At 38.0% G+C, this 19,935-nt stretch overlaps 1 protein-coding gene across 2 annotated transcripts in view; it reads left to right on the top strand.

The window, feature by feature from the left end:
- PKNOX1 (PBX/knotted 1 homeobox 1) overlaps positions 1–19,935 on the top strand; it is a 34,910-nt gene that overhangs the window by 5,824 nt on the left and 9,151 nt on the right. For both annotated transcript variants that reach the window (XM_056505429.1, XM_056505438.1), the window contains exons 2-6: positions 5,000–5,077; positions 9,239–9,340; positions 11,410–11,537; positions 12,686–12,857; positions 18,978–19,148. In XM_056505429.1, coding sequence (XP_056361404.1) covers positions 9,290–9,340; positions 11,410–11,537; positions 12,686–12,857; positions 18,978–19,148 — 522 coding nt within the window. In that variant the 5' untranslated portion in view covers positions 5,000–5,077; positions 9,239–9,289. The remainder of the gene's footprint in view (positions 1–4,999; positions 5,078–9,238; positions 9,341–11,409; positions 11,538–12,685; positions 12,858–18,977; positions 19,149–19,935) is intronic.

Genomic DNA, 19,935 nt, shown 5'->3' with positions numbered 1-19,935 from the left:
CAGGTTTTTTGGCTAGTCCAAGTTAATGTTTGATTCATTAATGGTGTATCCAGAAATCATAAAATATATAAAAATGAAATAATTGATAAGGTAACATCTTGATGAACTGTTTAAATGCCAAAAATGTGGAGAGGGCATTTTCTTACTCATCCAACATCCAAAGTCCATTTTAAATGCATTTATTATTTAAATAAAACTTCTATTTACCCTTCAACTGTACTTCAATAGCATCAGGAATTCATGCCTTCTTAGAATAATTGGAAACTTTTATGGTTTTATAATAAAAATGTTGGAAAACATAACATATGCTTACACAAACTGCTCACATTGTAAAATATTCAATAGCAATAAAGGCAGAGAGACTGGTGATTATTCTGTGTCTTCTTTATGAAACCACAAAGTATAAACACAAAACAAGATTCATTTCAATCACAGTTTATTGGGTGCTGATGCAAATCATGATTAAAATAGGATTTCCTGTTGCTTTGGTTTAATTTGCCTGGAAGGAGATGGTTCCATGAGTGTCTCCAAAAGTAAGAAATTTGGGACATGCTCATGTGGACATTGCAAAGGCTTCAGTGGCAGAGGGGTGGATTTGTGTTTAGGACATAAGCACCCCTGTTTATCCAGGTGGAGTTCTCACCTCTTCTTTCTGTTTATTGGTTTTTTTTTGTTTTTTTTTAAATGAAATTTGTTTTTTAAAAGTGATTAAATATCAGTAAGCAGGAGTTGTACAGGGTCAGTCCCAGCTGTGGAAGTGCTGATACACATTCTCAAAGATGTAAGGAGTGTTTGTAGTTTTTCCAATGCCATCCTCTTGCCACAAGAGCAGCAAGGCAGATGTGACACCATCTTCCTGATTTTTGGGTCCAGCATGTCATGAAAGCACATTGGGTAAAAACTGAGGGCAGAAAATCCTTCTCTGTCCTGTAACAGTAAATGTTTGTGAGGATTCTCATGTTGGACCCATAAAGTCCTTCTGTGTGTAGTATTAAGAGTACAGAAAAAAAGCAATCTTCATTTATTATGTGAATATTGGCAGTGGATGAAGGAGTGATGGGAAATATTTTTGCTTCTTCATACCCTAATCCCTCAAGAGTATTGGAACAGTTAAACAGGGAGGTTTCCTTTCCCCCAAGTTATGTTTTTCTCTTGACAAAATTGCTGTTTAGTCTCCTAAATTCATGGGGCTGATAAAGCATGGTCAAATTACAGTGTGAATTGGGTGGGAGAAATGAGATGCTGCAGGAAGCTCCTTGAATTTGAGGATCTTTCCATAGTCAGAAGAATGAGGATTCTATGCAGAAGGTGGGAGAGCAACCTGAGGATTTCCTTCCAGAATTCCAAGAGCTACCTGGGGATAGGATACTTGGCATACATCCTTTTATGACTGGATTGGGTAGAATTCCTCACCTTTCTCATCCTTGTTAAGAAGGACTGTGGTAAATTGGTGATGGAATCAGGAATGTGACTCATGATTATGCACCTTTCCCTAGAAATATGCTGTTGTACACACCAAGGATGTGTGCAGAATTAGGAACTGGAGTTCTTCACAAGACTCAGATCCCCTCAGTTTTATTTCTGGTGTTGAGCCTGGAGGAATTCCTATGATCTGTGCATCCTTAATATTCATTTTATCAGTTAACTGCATATGCAGTTTTAGCTTATATAGTGCCACATTTTTTATGATTTATTTTTAATTTGATACTTGTAAATAGGAGAATTTATACAATTAAATGTGCCAAAAGCAGAGTTTAAACAAAGAATGAGTTGCTAAAGAAATGTAAATCTTTTAATGAGATGGTTTGTTGTTGGTCATGCTGTGTGACAATGTGTGGTGGTGCTTGGGAGGTGGCCTGTGGTATGAACACTTTGTATGGATTTCTAAGATCTGAGGTAGAGGGATATGAAAAGAGGATGCTGTGAAAGATTAATGGGATAACAAAGCAGTAGATACACTGTTGGAGAGCTCTTGCTGAATGAAGTCACTATTACATAGCATGTATTTTCAAAATCCTATATGTAAAGCAAGGTTGATGGTAGCTTGGAGTGTAGCCTATATTTCTACAGAAATTCAACTTAAGTTGTGGATTTTAATTTATTTTTAATTTTCAGTTTCTTAAAGTATAATTTGCATTCATTTTTTTTAATGTCATCTCATATTCATCAAGATTAACATATAAATAACTCTATTGCACCACCAAACAATAAAGGGAACAAAGTGACACAAAATAAATCTCATTTTACTGCAACCAGAAATTGGTTTTGTGGCTTTTTAGGGCTTGACTCCCAGGGCAATTGACAGCATAGCTGTTGTAGAGTAACTGAGTGGCTGTATCTGTGTGATAGAACTCCCTGAGGCTGGTATTATGTTCCTGAACAGGAACATTGTCTTTCTTAAAAGTATAATATTCTAAATAATGACTGTACTTTTTAAGTACATGAGACAGAGGAAATGAAAGCCACCTTGGTGCTGAATGAGGAGAGCATTCTCATTGAGCACAGTTTTAATAAACTTTCCTGCATCAACTTCATATTGATTTGTTTGTCTTAATTTCTGTGAATGACTCTGCATGGGCAGGTCAGTGGAGATGGACTGCAGCAAAGGTGGAATGAATTCTGGATGTTGGCATGTGTGCTCTACTTACTGCTTCATTATTTGAATCTATTATTACTATCATTATTTGAATCTATAAAAATACATGGATCTTAATGTCTGCTCATATTAGTACTTGTGAATGTATGCACAGGTCTTTGCTTCCTGTGATCTGAAACGCAGAATGAGAGGATGACTCAAACAAGGCTTCTTCAGTGCTTGAATGAACAAGTTCCTATTTTACTTTGTAGTTAAAACCTCAGTGGTGATTCACTTTCTGAGAGACAAAGCAAGTTGCCCTTTGTTTTGGTTTCACAGTTAGGTATTTTTATTACACTTTACGTATTACGTGTACATATTACAGTTTTTATTATTGATGGCATTACTTTAAAGCTCGTCTGCCAGAGGAATAAAAGGAAAACAAAAATTGGCAATAGCAAGTCCAGGTTATGATTCCAAAGTGCCTTGGTGTTGTCTCCACCCTGTAACAGGTGTATCTGTTCTCTCTTCTTGCCCCCACTGAAATGTGCAAGAAGACATCAAAATCTGCAAGCTCAGATCTCTCTTGCCTGATATGTTTTAGGGTAGACAGCAGTATTAAATGTTGTCCAGTGTCTCTTTGAAGGGGGCAAAATCACTGCAGTATCCTCTGGCTCCTTCTCAGCCACATCCTTCCCTCTGCAGCATCTTCAGCCAGGCCTGCATTTCTGTAGCACCTCTTTGTTCCTGCCTTTGATATCTCCTAAGCTGTCTAGAAATTTGTTATTTCCAGAGTTTCAGCTGAAGGCTTTGCAGGCAAGGGCTTCTTCTTCATACACTGAATATTTGACCGACCAGATCTGGCAGCAGTGGCCCCGTCAGTTCTTGGCTGCAGTTATTTCTGAATGGAGGTGCAGGATTTTCAGATTTGCAGTAGTTCTCCTTATGTCTGACCAGAGACAAAGAATGGATAATTTATCTATTTATCTACACTGATTTATCTCTCAGTGACCTCCATTCTGAAGATGCCATGAATAGTGAGAAGTCTTTTATTTGAAAGTAGCCCAGTAAATGGAAGTGAGAATGAACACCAAAATGCATGGCCTGTGAAGAAGGGAGTAAGAGGGTTACACTGTCCTCAGAACAGAATTAAGAGGCTGCAAAAATGAGAGGAGCCCATTTTCTGAAGAATAGATCTTTGACAGTTTAAGGAAAAGTGGTAGGAACTTTTAATGTCCCATCTGCTCCTTGAACCTTCAAGACCAGGTTTATCACTTCAGACTGAAACTCCTTGCTCAGTGTTCAGTCTCTAACCAATGGCTGAAATTCAAACTGCCTTTAAACTCCTCAGATACCTTCCTTGCTGTTTAGAACCAGGTTTCATGAGCCAGAGGTACCATCCAGATTGAGTGATTTTGTTTTTCTGTAAACTTGTCTGAAAACCATCACTTTCTGGAAAACAACTTTAGTAGTTTAAAGACCAGTTCAAAAATCAATTCCATCTTGCTTTCAAAAATGTTGGAGTTACTTTCTCTCTGTTTCTTATTGTGAACTTTGTGTGAGAAACAGATATAATCAGATTCAAGATCTCAGCTGTGTTTTAGCAATCATTTAATTTCTGGTGGCCTCTGTGCAACCTTAGTGTCTGGAACTTCCCCTGAAATGGTTTTTTAATGCTTTTCAGCAGTTGTGTTTTCTAAGTATGTTTTCACAATCTTTGCTACTTTGCTTTCACAATCCTTACTTCTTTAAAAGTAGCTTCAGTGTATCAAATGGGTGACATTAAATTTAATTAAGGTAATTTTAAGTGGTAATTTTTGGAAAGCTTTTTAAAATTGCCAAATAATCCTGTAGCAGAACCTGTCTTCACAGAAGGCAGGATCCTAACCATGGCCCATTTCTAGCATCATGCTTTGATTTTACCATGGATTGTAGTCAAATGATTATGAAGGAGATTTAAATGGGGGAGAAATCTCTCACCTTTCTTGATTTCATGCTTAATTTTCACAACAGTGGTGAGTTACTCGTATTTGCATTTCATGGTTTTATTTTTGGGATGTGTCTTGTCTAGTCTTGGCAGACAGAAACGAAGCCAAGGAGTAGTATATGAAGGTTGAACAGTGAGGGAGTTATTATCCAAATGAAGCCTTCTGTTAGAGGTGTCAGCAGAGACAAAGGTGAATGTAGAGAATGAATGGAATAAGATGAGAGAAAGATCAAATAACGGGATAAGAAGTTCAAGCGTGGGATAATGGGTGTGATTAGAGATTATTAAATTTGCAAAACGTGCAAAGAAATTCCTGTCTGTTCATTAAAACTTGATGAGGGAACCACATAATAAAACAATTTTTAAAAAATCATGTTGAGTCTTAGAATGTGTGTTCTATGGTATTTTCTTCTGACTATTTCTCTGTTGGTTTTTAGGTTTCTGTCTTCCAGGTTGAACATCAGTGGGATCTTTGCTGGAGCAAGATAATGTCTTCAACTCATTGAAGGAAAGGGGTGAGCAGCTTTTTCATGGCCAGTATTTTATTTTCTTTAGAAAAGAATGTGCCCTGGAAATAAAGATCATCCTGCATTGTTGAAAAGGATGCCAGTTCTAGTTGCTTTTCATGTGTCAAAGAGAATTGATTTTTGTTTCTTTTTTACTTGGTGTGTGAATGTAAGGATCTAATATTACATAGTGAGTGCCAGGACTAAAGTTAAATAAGAATGAACAAAGAGCCATGCTGAATCTGCCAGTCATGCATTTCTCTCTGAAGGACTTCAAAGAAACATGTTTGAGGGAAAATTAGAAGGAATGATTACTTGTTAACAAGTCTGTTGGGTAGTTCTGTCACAACCCTAAGAGGGTTGGTGGTTAGGTTGTAGCCTGAAGCATAACTATTTATATCTCTTACAAACATCTGTTGTAGCTTGTGTATGTTAAAAATGATACCACTGATCTCCAGCAGCTCACTTGCACCTTCTGTTAAGGTTACTGGGTGGTCCCTGTGCCCTTAATTATAAAGCAGTAAGTGGAACAAGCCAGGAGTGGAGTGATGAATGTGAAGTGGTCACTTTGTGTATGTTTCAGCTCACATTTAAGCTCTTCTCTTACATACTCAACTTGCACAAAGTCTCCACATTTCTAATTATGATTATCCCTCTTCATTTAGCTTCCTTTCAGCTTTACATTTTCCCTTCATACCTCATTTTATAAAAGGCTTTCCTTTTTTCTCCCCTTTGCTTTGTAGACCATGATTTTTTATGAATTCCTTTTGCCACAGGTATCAGTGGAGTTTCTGATTGCAGGTCATGCATCAGCTTCCAGTTACATGACCTTAAGTTTTTCCTTGGGTTTTCCACACCTTTTTCTTTCAAAATAAATAAAATAAGAGATAGTTCTGTTTTGTGTGAAGCAGACTGGCAGACTCACCCTCAGGTTATTTTTTGATTTGTAAGTCTTTTAATATAACACAAACACACAGTTTTCCCTCTACTCTCGATTTCTTTCACAGAGAATAATTGGCATTTGAAAGCTAAGATGTCCAGAAGTCATATATTCTTGTGTTCACCTCAGATACCCAAATACTCTGTGTCCTGAGGCAGTGTGCTGGTTGGAGATGGTGCTGCTGTGAGCTGAATCCACACATGAACCAGAAATCACCACACGAGTAGGTCAGCCAAGAGCAGGGGTTGTCTGAGTGCACCTCAGACCAAGTCAGCTGCTTTCCATCACAGCCACCTTCAGCTGGGGGAGCCCTGAACCAGCCTGGCTGGCTGATGTGAGAAGGATCAGAAACCATCCACGTGTGGAGGAGCTGTGGAAGTGATTATCTGTGGCAGTGATAAACATCTGGGAGCAATAGCAGCATCTGCTGAGGCTCTGCCTCTAACGAGCCCCTCCTGCTGCATCCCAAACAAGGTTATAAAAGCCAAATCTGTACATTCCTCCTCAGTCACTTTTCTTAAACTTCAACCTGGTTTGTTTCTTGCCTCTGCTGAGTAATGAGGAAATGGTTCTTTTTAGTGAACAGAAGTAATTCCTCAGTTAATTGCCTCAGTTTAAGCATGTGATTAGCTCAATTTGTTCTTCTTGATTTGCAGTGGTTGTCTTCACCAAATCTCATCAGTTCCTATCCTGCCTAATAGCTTAATCTTTTTCTACTGTAATTATAAGTCAGAGGGGAAGCTCTGGTGGGAAATAAAGGATATACCCATGTAGAATTCTTTCCAGTCATTCCCCTGGGAGAAAATATGGCAAAAGTCCTTCTAGATGAAATAAGCTATGGATCTAGCTCAAAGCTGTGCACCTCCTTTCTTCTTTTTTGTGGCCTCAGGGCCTTCCAGATGTGGAATGTCTCTTCATTATGGAAATCTGGAAGGAGGGGTTAGTCCAGCTTGTCTTGTTCCCCAAAAATTCTTGCCGTGTCCTACTGTCCTTGCCAGTTTACATTTATTATCTTTGTGGCCTCTCTCTCCAGGTTTTTCTTCATGCCACAAATAGGATCTTACTTCCCTGTGAACTCTTAAGACTTTCTTCCTCTTCTACAACTGTTTCACTTTTATTTTCTCATTTTTTCCTAAGAATTTCATCTTTCTCTCACAGTCAATTTCTTTAGCAGTGTTTTCTGTGGCACTTAGCTTTAAAATAATCATTAAATAGTGTTTGCTCTTTCTTTGTTTATCATTTCAACTGTTCTGCTTTTATTTTGAAGGTAGTCTGGTCCATGCTTTGGATGTCACAGTCATAAATTAAATGTCTGTCTTTTGAGAAGGAAGAAAAGCAGCATTTTCTATGTGCCTGTTCACTCTGTCAATACAGACAGGCACTTGTACTGGCTGTCATCTGCCATTTATGAAAGAAAATCAATGTTTAAACATCAGGCAAATGCTTACAGGGCTGATGCTTTAGAATGTGTTCCCTTAAAGTATTTTGAGAGGTATCTCACTTATTGTGGGAAATGCTGATTTAACTTTTAACACTAAATGATTTATAACTGTAAAAAAAAGTTAAATCAGAAAGTACTTCTATCAGTAAGTGCACTTAGGTTGTTCCCTTTGAATTTTTAATTTTGGTGGAGAAAACAGTAATGTTTTTTGAGTTTCAAAGAAAGAATACTGATGTTCTATAAAAACAGATATAACCTAGTTTGTAGAGGAAGGCATGCTTATATCATCTTGATGAACTTCCCTGGTCTTTGAAACTGTTTTAAAAAAGATTTTGAAATTGTACTCATACTTAGGAATTACACTGAGTGAATTTGATGCAAAGTAAGGCTTGAGGTTGCTCCTGAGGAGTTTGGTTTGTCTCTGTGCCTGTAACTGTTGTCAAAAAAGGGAACCTTGAAATTTGTCCTGTGTTTGCAAAATGAAACACTCACTTGAGACTGTTATAGTCTGTAGGGGAAAATATCCAGAAATGTAAAAATTGCTCTTAAAAATGATCATATGCAGTAGTATAATGCCATAAGGGAAAGACTTAAAAATAGCTGCAAAATTTGTAGTGATTGAACACATTGCAACAAAAATTTCTGTTTCAGATCTTAAACTGGTGAAAATTTTAAAGCTTAGTTTTTCAATACTGATATAAGTGAAGAAGAGCAGAAAACCTGGGATTATTAACATTGGATTTAATGTTTTTCAAGACATGAGCTCTGACTTCTTTTTTAATATGGATTTTTTTAATAGTAGCTAAACATTAGGACTCCTATGTGTCAAGGAAAATTGACTTCTGTGTTAATAGTTACTGGTAATGGCTCAATGAATTAGGTGATTTCAGTTGTAATGGCTGCAAGTCTGACAAGAAAATGAAATGTGAAGTAATAATTAGTTGGGTACACTCTATCTGGTGGTGGTGCTTTGCTAATTTATTATTTTTTAATTACTGTACGGCTTAACTTAAAAATGTTTAACTCATCTGGGCACCAAACTCCAGCTAATGCCTAGAGAGAAGAACACGATGCATTTAGTTGTGTTTAAATCCTATTGTAATTGATGTTTCCCAAAGTATCAAATGTGTGTGAAATGGAGACAGCTGAATTCCTGGATTCCTTTTGAAACTTTATAATCACGTGGGCCCACTTGTTTAAAAATTGCTATTGTTTCCTTCTTTGCTGAACCTTTAACGACTTGGATGGCAAATTCCTGATGTCAGATTTGAGGCTTGGTCTCTGCAAGTAGTTTCAGACCCTACTTTAGAATAGTCTGGGCTTCACACCCAAAAGTGAACAGGGTATTCCTTAACATTTTGCATTTGGTTCATCATTTGAATTATTATTATTTCAGTTACAGTGATGTTTAGTGGGTTGGGAGCCTTTTCAAAACACAGAAACACAAACCTGCTCCTTTCTAATTTCATGTATTACCTTAGAATGCCAGTTCAGTAGTGCAGAAATGGATGCTAAAGTTCACTTGAAGCTTGTGAGTACAAAAAGCCCCTCAGCCTCTTATTAAAATTTTTACTTTAAAATATAAAAAGATACAATCAACTTTTTGCTGATAAAACCTGTTATATTTCCAAACTGAATTTATTTCTTGTTTGAATTTGCATGTGGCTGTTGTCAATAATCTCTGAGAGGTGTGCATAAATCTGAATTTCTACCTTTGTTTTTTCTTCACCCTTTAGAACTGGATTCTAAGTGGCCACTTTTTTAACTGACTATTTTTTTTTCTTTAAAGAATATTTGTTCACACTTATGATGATTTGACACAATTAATGTCATAATAACCATGATGGCAACACAGACATTAAGTATAGACAACTATCAAGATGGACAACAGGTAGGTGTGTTTTCCTTTCTCTAGGAATTGAATACTCTGAGGAAGAGGGAAAAAAAATAGTGACTTTGTGCTTAGTGCCTGCTTTGACATTGTTTAAGCTGGAAAAATGAAACACAGCCATGTGTGTTTGGTCATGATGTTTCCTTTTTGTACTACAGGCTGCATAGTTTTACACTTTAAATTGCTGAATTTAAATGCTGTTAACTGGAAGCAAGTTGTGAGGTGGCCTCTACTCTGAAGACCCATTTTTCTTCACTCTGTGTCAGCCCTAAGCAAAAGTACCTCTGTCAGCAGATGGCAACAATGGGGAAAAAACCAGCAACTTTCCACATCTCCTAAAAATGTTCATCTGAATGTAGTCAGATTTTTAGTTTTATTGTTTGTTTCTTTTATTGCAATTCTAATTTCTCTCTCCTCTCACCTACTTTACATATTTGACCTTATTCCCCCAGCAAATACACACCATCCTGTAGCAGTAAAACTAAAATATGGGGTTTTTTCTAAGTAACAGATTGGGAGAGAGCTTTTTCTTCCTATTTGTTGTGTATTTCAAGCTCTCAGTGTCCAAGGTAGACAGGTAATTCAGGTGCCTGCTCTTTCTCTAGTTTGGAAATGGCTCACAGCAAAAACCTGGCAGTTTTAAGTGAGCTGTTTCCTCCTCCTGGGAAGATAGGGAAGAACCCTAACTGAGCACACTCCCTCCCTTCAAACTCTGCAGATGTATGGCCAACATTTATAATCACTTGTCTGAGTCATCCCTTTTTAATTTGCTCCTCCTTCCTGTCATTAGCCAAGAAATGAGTCCATTAGTTACATTTTTTTTCTTTTTTTTTTGAGCATTCTGGCTTGAAAATCATCTCTGCTTGCTAAGGGAGCTCTCTGCAAGGCAGGCTGCTCTGTTGGGTGGGAGATGCTGAATTTTCTCAGTTTCTGATTTTTCTAGGAGATGGCTTTGCCCCAATAGGTAATAAAGCACAAACCTTTTGGTTCTCCCAGTCTCTTAAGAATACTATAATTTTTTCTGCTGGTGTTATGTGAAAATAAATTGAATTATTATAGTTTCTGGAGGCCTTTGTCTCTTCAGCTGTCAGTTCTGACTGCCTGGAGATACCTGGAACAGTGTCTGTCCTCTACCTGAGATAAAAGAGAATTAACAGAAAAGATTGCACTGGTTTCATGTCTTTGTGCAAATGCTCAAATGGGAGAAAACCAAAAAGTTTGAGCTGAAGGATGGAAACTGTGACTTTCACAATTCAGATTCCTGGAAGACCTTTCAGTCCAAAAGATACTTAGCTGGAGGTTGTGGGAAAAACCACTTGGCACACCTTCAAAGCACCCTAAAGGTGTGCCCAGCCTCCTGATGCAATTTAGGAGGTGCTCAGGTGAAGCTGTGGTTCTGTGTTGCTTTTCCATGGTGTAAATGTGTGTTAAATGGATGTGTAGAAGGAGTTACTGCTGGTCTGTAGTTTTATAGCCCTAAAATACTTGGTTCTAACAATATGCAAAATGGAATGCTAAAGGTTATGGGAGGTTATGGTCCTATAATTGAGGGACTGGAGGGACACAATATTTCAAATCTTAAGCAAATGTCCATTTTAATGGACACAGAAACCTAGAAGATCCTTTTCTTCAGTATCTTTATACAGTGCACAGTAAAAAAATAAAAAAGAAAACTTAAGAGAATAAACTTTTCTTTACATTGATTTCATCCTAAAGGATTTTTATGCAGACATTCCCATGAACTTTTTGGAGCAATGTACTGTAGGCTATTCCAAAAACAGCCACTTCAGAGACAAAACGCTTCAACAATTTACTCATATCTGTCATTCCCATTTTAAAGCCAAATGCTGAAACTTGGAAGTGACCTTTATCCATCCAAAAGTGTCAGGGATTAAAAGAGGGGTTTTGTTGCTGCTACAACTTCTTGTGTCACTGCCAAGTCACACCAACCTCCTGGCAATATAGGAGCCCTTTGCACTGCTCTTTCCTTAGAACACAGCACCCTTATTTTACGTCAGAGCTACAAATTTACTCTTTTTTTTTTTTTTTTTTTTTTTTTTTTTCTACAGATGCAAGTGGTAACAGAGTTAAAAACTGAACAAGATCCCAACTGCTCTGAAACTGATGCTGAAGGGGTGAGTCCTGCCCCTGTAGAATCTCAGACTCCAATGGATGCAGACAAGCAGGCCATTTACAGGTAGTGATGGACTCGTGTTCTGTCTTTTGCAGGGGGAAGGATAGGGTAGAGGATTTGGGTTTTTTTAATAAATAAATAATAAGTAGCTTCAAATCAGGTGATCTCTTGGCTGTCTTCATGGTTTGTAAGGGAAAGAATGAGATCAAATAGGCTTCACTGTCAGTCATCAGCCAAGGAAGAACCTCCTGAGCTAGTGGGATTTTTCAATTGCAGCAGTTTTAAAGGATATTCTAAGGGTCAAAGCTGCCAAATTTAGAAAGCTACCTTAGACTTTCAGCTGTGGTCACTGTTTGTCATACTGTATTTTTTATCTTTAATACAAGTTTTTACTTTTACTGTAATTGGGTCAATCTTTACTCTTTTTTCTTTAGGGTTAACAATCTATTCCCCAGAAATTAGCTCAAAATGGATTAAGTATTGATGTATGACAAGATTAATTTGAGATTTTTTTCAGTGAAAAGTGCTGTGCAAAGAAGTTTACTCAGTTTTCACGGGGTTAAGTGTTCTTTCACTTTAACTACTTTATAAATACAGAAATATTACTGGTTTTCAGGTTCAAAAAAAACCAAAACAAACCAACCACCAAAACAGGAAAAAGCAAAACAAAACACCAAAAACCCCTCAACCTGAGGCAGAAAGATGTATCCATTCATTTACAGACTTGTGCTAACAAAATCTTCTCCTCAAAGCATGATTGCACAGGAGGCCTCTAATCACAGCCTGAATACTCTTCTCAATTTTTTAAAGTTATTTTGTGATCTATAAGTATAGCCCACAGTGAAGCATAAATGAATTTTATCAGGCTTCATTTAAATCTGCATTCATCCTCTTTGTAAATCCTAAATCTCATTTCTAGTGCACTGTGTTAATTTGTCTCTGTGCCACTCAATTAAAGTGAATTAAACAGTCTGAGCTTTTTTGCTTGTGATTGTTCTCTTTAATTAAATATATACATATTTTACTACTGCATTTGCCTCTGGAGTATGGTAAATCAAAATGAAAGTAAACTTTTATCTTATTTTGCTCTAGCAGTCTTTTCCAGAACTTGTCACTTATATGAGTGACTGTGTGCTTTCCTGAAGTAGATGTCTTAATTTTCATGTGAGTGAAAATATTTATTCATGTATTTAAACTTTTTTTTTTTCTAGGCACCCACTATTTCCTTTGTTAGCACTATTATTTGAAAAATGTGAACAATCTACACAAGGCTCAGAAGGCACAACTTCTGCCAGTTTTGATGTAGATATTGAAAACTTTGTAAGGAAGCAGGAGAAAGAAGGAAAACCTTTTTTCTGTGAAGATCCAGAAACTGATAATCTGGTAAGTATTAGCTATTTCTGTTATTTCTGAAACAATCATCACATTTGCAGCAGCTTCCTAATTTTTGATCTCAACTGGTCCTTATAGTTTCTCCTCACATTGCCTGTGTGAGATTCTTCTTTATGTTAATGATTTTTTAAAAATTCTTTCTGACCCCCTTTTCCCTTTTATCTGTAAATTTACATTGGGCTCTTCACATTTGTATTCTGTTCTCAGCTGACATGAGTGTATTGGAGACAAACAGAAACAAATCCTTTCCATAGCCAGATTGACTCTGAAAATTAAATTTTAGAGTGTCAGGTGTTTGACATATTTATCAAAAATATGTAATTGATGTAAATTTTTTCCAGTTATTTAAATCATAGTTCATCTAGTTATTGTGAGAGAAGAGCTGTTGTAAGATGATCTTTGAAAGTCTTTAACTGACACCATTTTTTCTTTCATGTCATTGACCCCTTTAGGCTTTCTGAAAGTCATTCCTGTGATGAAGCTATGATTTCCATATTTTGAATATAGCTGCCTTCAATATTTTACTCAAAAATGAGAATTAGTTCTGTTCTGCATGAAGCAGGTCTGCTGACTTGTTAAGCCTCAGGTTATGTTCTTCATCTGTGACTCTCTATCTAACACAAAATCACTGTTTTCCCTTATCTCTTTAATCCCAATTTCTTTTGAAGGACATCTGAAGTCTCATAGTTGGAATGTAGCTGTGGCTCAGTGGATGAGAAAAGAGCAGTGGTTATGGTTTATCTTCACTTTTGATGTCTCTTACAATGTTCTCATGGTCAAACTGACAAGACATGGATGAGATAAAGGAGCAGTGAGGTGGACTGAGAAATGGGTGAACCCCTGGGCTTGAGGGATTCTGGTCAGCAGCACAATGTCCAGTTGAGGGCTGCTCAGAAGTGCTGTTTCCAGGGACTGATGGTGAAACCAGAACTGTTCAGCATCTCCATTAGTGACTGGGTGGTGGGGCTGACTGAACCCCCAGCAGGTTTGCAGGTGTTGCAGAACTGGGAGGAGGGGCTGATCCTGATCCACACATGGCTCTGCCACCATTCTGGGGTTATTCATTGCTTTTGGAGAAGCAGAAAAATGGGAATCTCATGGAATTCAGCAAAGGGAAATGCCAAGTCCTCATAGGGGGAAAAGTCAGACTGACTCTTCTCAGTGGTGCCCAGTGAAAGGGCAAGAGGAAATGGGCATGAATTGAAACAGGAGGTTCCATTAAACCTTTTTACTGTGAGGGTGATTGAATACTGCAGGGAGTTGTGGAATCTCCATGCTTGGAAACACTCAAACTCAGCTGGACCTGACCCTGAGGAACCTGCCCTACCTGGCCTTGCTTTGAACAGGGGCTTGGATTAAACAATCTCCCTTCCAACCTCAGCTATTCCATGAATTCTGTGAGCCTCCAAGGATTTGTTTCCCAAAGATCCTGCTTGCCTTGGCCTGTTCCCTGTTCTGTTGGTGATATATAAACACTCTCTCAGATCCAGCTTGCTTTGGTTGTAGTCAGGTCTGGTGTGTTCAAATAGTCCTTCCTGTCATTGACCTCTTTATGGTTTTAGTTTGTGGTTCCAGTGACAAAGTCTCTTGGTTTATGTGGTGTTCCCTTTGCTGCACAAATGTGGCTGGTTTTGCTTGAGGTGGGTAAGGAATTATTTGTTTATGTCCTGGATTCCATGGCTGCTGAGGTCAGTAGTGGCTTAAACTAGAACCACGTTGCAAAATCCAAAATCCTTGGCATTGAACTCCTGTCCTGTGGTTGTATTGTTAGCTGTGACTTTCTGTTACTGGATACCAAATGAAACCTGAGTGCAGCTTGTCCTCTGCCTGTCCTGGAGGCTGGGAGCTCTGAACAGCTGACGTTCTGACACGCTCTTCATTTGGTATGGAGCAGTGAGCACAAGTTTCTGTCAAGTTGTGAGCTGGCTAGCATGGCTTTCAGTCTCTTTTCAGCTTGAAATATTGGTGCTTGCCACAGGGAAGCCTGTGGACAGGCAGTTCTTACTGCCTTGTGTCATATATATTTTTTCTAATAGAGATTAAAAAGTCTGTCTTTAGAAGCAAGAAACACTATTGTGCACCTTTGTTCCATCTTCTGCTTGTGCTGTCCTTCCCTTTTTAAATCCAATGTTAATTCAGCCATTCATCTGAAAGGAGAAGCTGTTAGGAGTATTTATTAGACTGGGCTAGAAGGGTGGAGCAGAGTCAAACAAATAAGGTGTAAATGTTTGCTCAGTAGGATCAACTCGGAGCCAGAGCTAAACTGAGATGAACTGAGCATCACAACACTGAAGAGCCAAATTCAGTTCCTATCTGAGAGTCACAGGCCTGTTACAGTAAGGAAATTGGTCAGCTCTTTCTTTTTTTCCCTTTTACCTTTTTGAGATGTGGTGTGTAGAACTCAGCCAGACTGCAGTTTCTGTGACAGACCTTCAACTGACAGCTCCAAAGCAGCAGAATATAATTCCATGCTCCATGCTGCCTGTGGGCTAATTAAGTAGATAACAGAAATTATGAAGGGTCACAGATAGTGATTGTAGGGTCACTTACAGTCCTGGCAACGTTCCACATTGTTCACTCACTTGAAGTGCCTTGAATACTCACAAGAGGAGTTTGGAGTTCATCCAGAGGACCACAGAATGTTAATCTGGGTGGCACAGGCATTAGATCAGTTTGACCAGAAAGGAAGTTCATTAAGAGCAGTGGATGCTTGTTCCAATTTGAGTAGCTCTTACTAAGCTGTGGTCTAGATTATCTTGTTATTTTGGTATTATAATTCCCATACTAAATTAATTGGTGTCTTCCTGCTTTAGTATTAAAAAGGATTTCAGCATTGGGAAATGTGGGTAACATCCACCTGAAACTTGATTTTAAGAATACTGACTAAATTGCCTGTAAAACAGGTTTCAAACCCTTGTTACTATGTAGATGGAGGGGTAAGGATTTTTTGGTTCAGTACCCTCTTCTCCATCCTTTTGAATTCCTAGTTGTGTCAGGAACCTGAGCTGTACTGGTGAAGCCAGCTGATGTCATTTGAATATTGACTGATCAAGCCTTTCTGCATAGTACTTTTGCTGTTTTCATTTGCTGAACTGTCCCATAAACTTCTAGTTACACCTTTTCTAGCTATGTCTCATAGCTGAGGACTCAAAATAGAGGAGTGAAGTTATCAAATCAAAACAAATGAAAACAAAATACCTTTTCTTGCAGTGTTTGTGTTCTTCCACTGGAAATCTAAATTGCTGCAGGAGGATTTGGGTCAGGGAAGTAGGTGAGCTGTGAATGTAAAGATACAATTTCTTAAATTTGGAGGCGTATTTGTACATGAATAGGCTCTGGATAGCAAGAACTGGGAGTCTTTTCAATAAATTTTCTTCCTCTGCTTCATAGTTTACCATTATCTTTACCTAATTTCAACAATAGGGAGGGTGTCCCTGGCCATGGCAGGAATTGGAACAGGATGATTTTTAAGGTCCCTTCCATCCCAAACCATTCTAGGATTCTGTGAATATACACAAATCTCATGGTTACTTCATGCATTTCTCTGAAGTCATACTCCAGTTTTATTGCTGCAGCTGTAAAGACTGAATCAATTAAAAAATGTCATTGTTCTGTGGCATATTCTATGCAACAGCACTGATTAAATGAAATATTACTTCTGCTCTGACCTGTCTGAAAACATTTCTTTCTATTACCTTTGCCCAACTTGAGTTATTTTTCAGGAGTTCTTGGTTTCTGTATTTTTAAGGAAAAAGTGAACTTCTGCTGACATTAAGTTTGGTCCACCTGTGCTGCAAGAGAGCAGGAGCCATATGGCCACAATTAATGTAGCTGTAAATGAATTAATAAGTCCTGGTGACAGGCATGGCATATTTAGAAAGTTTTGTTTTCCTCCTAACCACAGCAGCACAGCTTCCTGCAGGAGTATGTGATGGAGAGGGGCTCTGCAGAAACCTGGGCAGTGTTACTGACTCTGGGTTTGTGGTTAATTTTGACTTCAATTCAATTTTCACCTCAAGTATCAACCATCAATTTTAAACTAAGTCTAAGCTGAAGAAAGGACTTCATTTTTCCTCCAAGCACATGCTGATAAATAAATAGTACAAATTTGGCTAATGTTTAAAAAAACCCCAACTCTTCTGACTGAACAAAAATAAACTAATCCCTAATAAGGTCAAATATTATGTGTCCAAAAGCATATTTTGTTACCTCAGTTTTAGTTGAATGTTTAAAGCACCCATTAATATTATGTACAGTTTGTGAAACAGTCACACATGATGAATTTTCTATTTTAAGCTTTTTTGTCTCTGAAAGACAGAATTCCTTGAAACACAGATGACCTTTGTTATGTGTTAAAATTTAGTTACATTTGCAGGCTTTAACTTTGTTGTGTTTAAAGGGGCTTAAGCACAGTTTAAACAGCAACCTGGGCTGGGTTAGAAAATCACTGGTGTGTGTCTCAGTGCTGGGTCACTGCACTTCATGTTTCAAAGGCTTCAGTGTCATAGGTTGAAAGAGTTACCAGATATTAATTTGGATTAACTCCCTCAAATCTACAGCTCAGGCTTTTTTGCAGCTGTTTTCTGAAATATGTTTTTCTTTCTTTTTATCCCTGAGAAGATATAATTATTTTTTTTAATCACTTAATTTCTTTTTTTTTTCATCTTGTTTATTTTAACACACAGTGGTCTACACCAAGTGAGTGTCCTAGAATCTTTTGCTGAAAAAACAATGAAAAAATCTGTCTCAATGACAGCTAAAATGTCATGATGGAGAGGGGAGCACACCCAACAGTTTTCCTGCCTTGATCTCCTTTGGGTCACTTGAGCAAAGGCATCTTCAGCTCCCAGCTGGATTCTTGAGTTGGAAGTAACAGATAGATTAGTTTGAAGGACATAATTTCTGTTCACTGGATTCAGTGCTCTGCCCAGGAAATAACCTCTCATACAGGACAGATTTTTCCAAATAATTGCAAAGTCAAGTTCTGCACTGTGCTTCAAAATTACAGCTGTTCATTTTCATAAAACTGCAGGATATTTGTCTCAGAGATCCAGCACAGCACAGAAACATTGGGGGTGGCATGTTGTATAAAAAATAATTACTTTGCTGGTGTGTTGTGTACATATTTGAATGTCCTGGATTTCCTACTGCTTTTAGACCATCTGGATTTGGTTTTAGCTTCTGATCTTCTGCCATGACCCTTACAATCACCTAAGCTATTTTTATGCAGTATGTAATACCATTGGTTATCCAGGCTTACAGTGTTTTTCTCACAGTGAGCATGACAAGTATTCTCCTCACACATGTATCTCTTGTACCTGGATTTTGCCTTAAACATAGATTTTAAAAAAAAAAAAAATTTGATTTAGTGCTTTGTATTTAATGTTTTGTATTTCAGAATCAGTCTCTTCACCTGAAAGTTCTTACAAGATTTTACCTGAGAGTTGTTCATCTTTGACATGCAATCACAGAGGAACTTAAAATCTGTAGCACTGAAGAACTGTTTGATTACTTTAAACTTTGTTGGACAGTGTGACTAAATCTGGGACCTCTTTATCTAATATTTTTAAAAATAAAAGCCTTCATCCTCCCAATCAATCTGTGGGACAAATTTATGCTTAATCACAGGAGTGTCTTCTTTCTCACTGTGTCTCCAACTCATCTGTGTCATTCTGGTTTCCTTGTGTCAGGGTGTAACAAGGAGCTGAACCTGGTGTTTGTGATTTATAGAGCTCCAGAGAGCTGCTGCTGGCCAAGCCTGTCCCAGCCCTGCTCCCCAAATCATTTGTGTGGATGGGATTGCATCCATCACCTCCAGTCCTGTGTGGTCTGTGACCCAGAGTTGTACGAGGGGGTTAAAGACCACATGGGCTCACCCTGTGCCCTGTGACACCTGAACTGCTCTGTCTTCCTGGAGTGGCACATGTGACAAAGATCACTTTGTTGTCCTGTTTTATTTCCCCTGTGTGGCAGTTTCCTTGTGTTCCTTTCACATTCCAGGATTTAGCAATTAGTACCTCTGCTTTAATTGGATGATCTTCGTTACTGGAAAGCAGTGTTTGCTTAAATCTCACATTAATTTTTTTTTTTTTTTCCAATTCTGTCCCTCAGATGGTAAAAGCAATCCAAGTTCTGCGTATCCATCTGCTGGAGCTAGAAAAGGTCAATGAACTCTGCAAAGATTTCTGTAGTCGTTACATTGCCTGCCTGAAGACAAAAATGAATAGTGAAACTCTATTAAGTGGGGAGCCTGGAAGTCCTTACTCACCTGTGCAATCTCAGGTGTGTTTCAAATACTGTTCACTGGATTTTTGCTTTGATTTCCTTAGGAAGTTACACCTATGCTTCTTTTGCCATCAGTTTACAAACAGAGTTGCTGCAGTTTCCTGTATTCTCTCAAATCAGTTATTTAGAGTAGAAAGAGCTTTTTGGGTTTTTTTTTTTTGGTGCCACTGCCCAATGGACAAATTTGTTGAAATGTTCTAGAGCACAGGGTCAATTTTTTATTATCTGTCTTCCTTTTATGATTTTCTCTCAGTTAAGCAAGTTGGAGATATTCATAATAGCCTAGATTTGCTATTTGGTTAGAAGGAGGTTAGGAACCAGAATGAACAAAAAAGAAAAATTTTGCTTGTTAAGGCCTCCTTAGACTGCCTTCTTCATTAAAATACAGAGATGGCTGATACATTTTATACACAATCTGTATTCTGGAATAAATATACAATATTTGATGGATTAAAGTTGCAGTATTGCATTTTCTGTATTAAATGGACCACAGTTAATAGGTTAATAATAGATTATGGTTGATGCTGCAGAGTGAGCCCTGCCACCCCAGTACCCACTTGATCCTGAGCCTTAGGGCATGGCCCTTCTCTGAATTACTCATCTGTCTGATTCTCTGTATTAAAAAAAGCCCCAATGACTTTTAAACTTCACTTTCTGGACTCCTTATATAGGTTCTGATGTCTGGAAGTGTGGAAAGGAGGTTCTAAAATCAGGCAAAAACAGCTTTTAAAAGGCTTTTTCTGTATATCTCTTCTAGTTTTCTGTAGAGACACGAGGGATCCAT

This window comes from Oenanthe melanoleuca, chromosome 1 (genome assembly GCF_029582105.1).
Source record: "Oenanthe melanoleuca isolate GR-GAL-2019-014 chromosome 1, OMel1.0, whole genome shotgun sequence".
Taxonomy (NCBI): domain Eukaryota; kingdom Metazoa; phylum Chordata; class Aves; order Passeriformes; family Muscicapidae; genus Oenanthe; species Oenanthe melanoleuca.
Note: the sequence above shows the minus strand (reverse complement) of the source record. Positions and strands in the feature narration are given on the sequence as shown.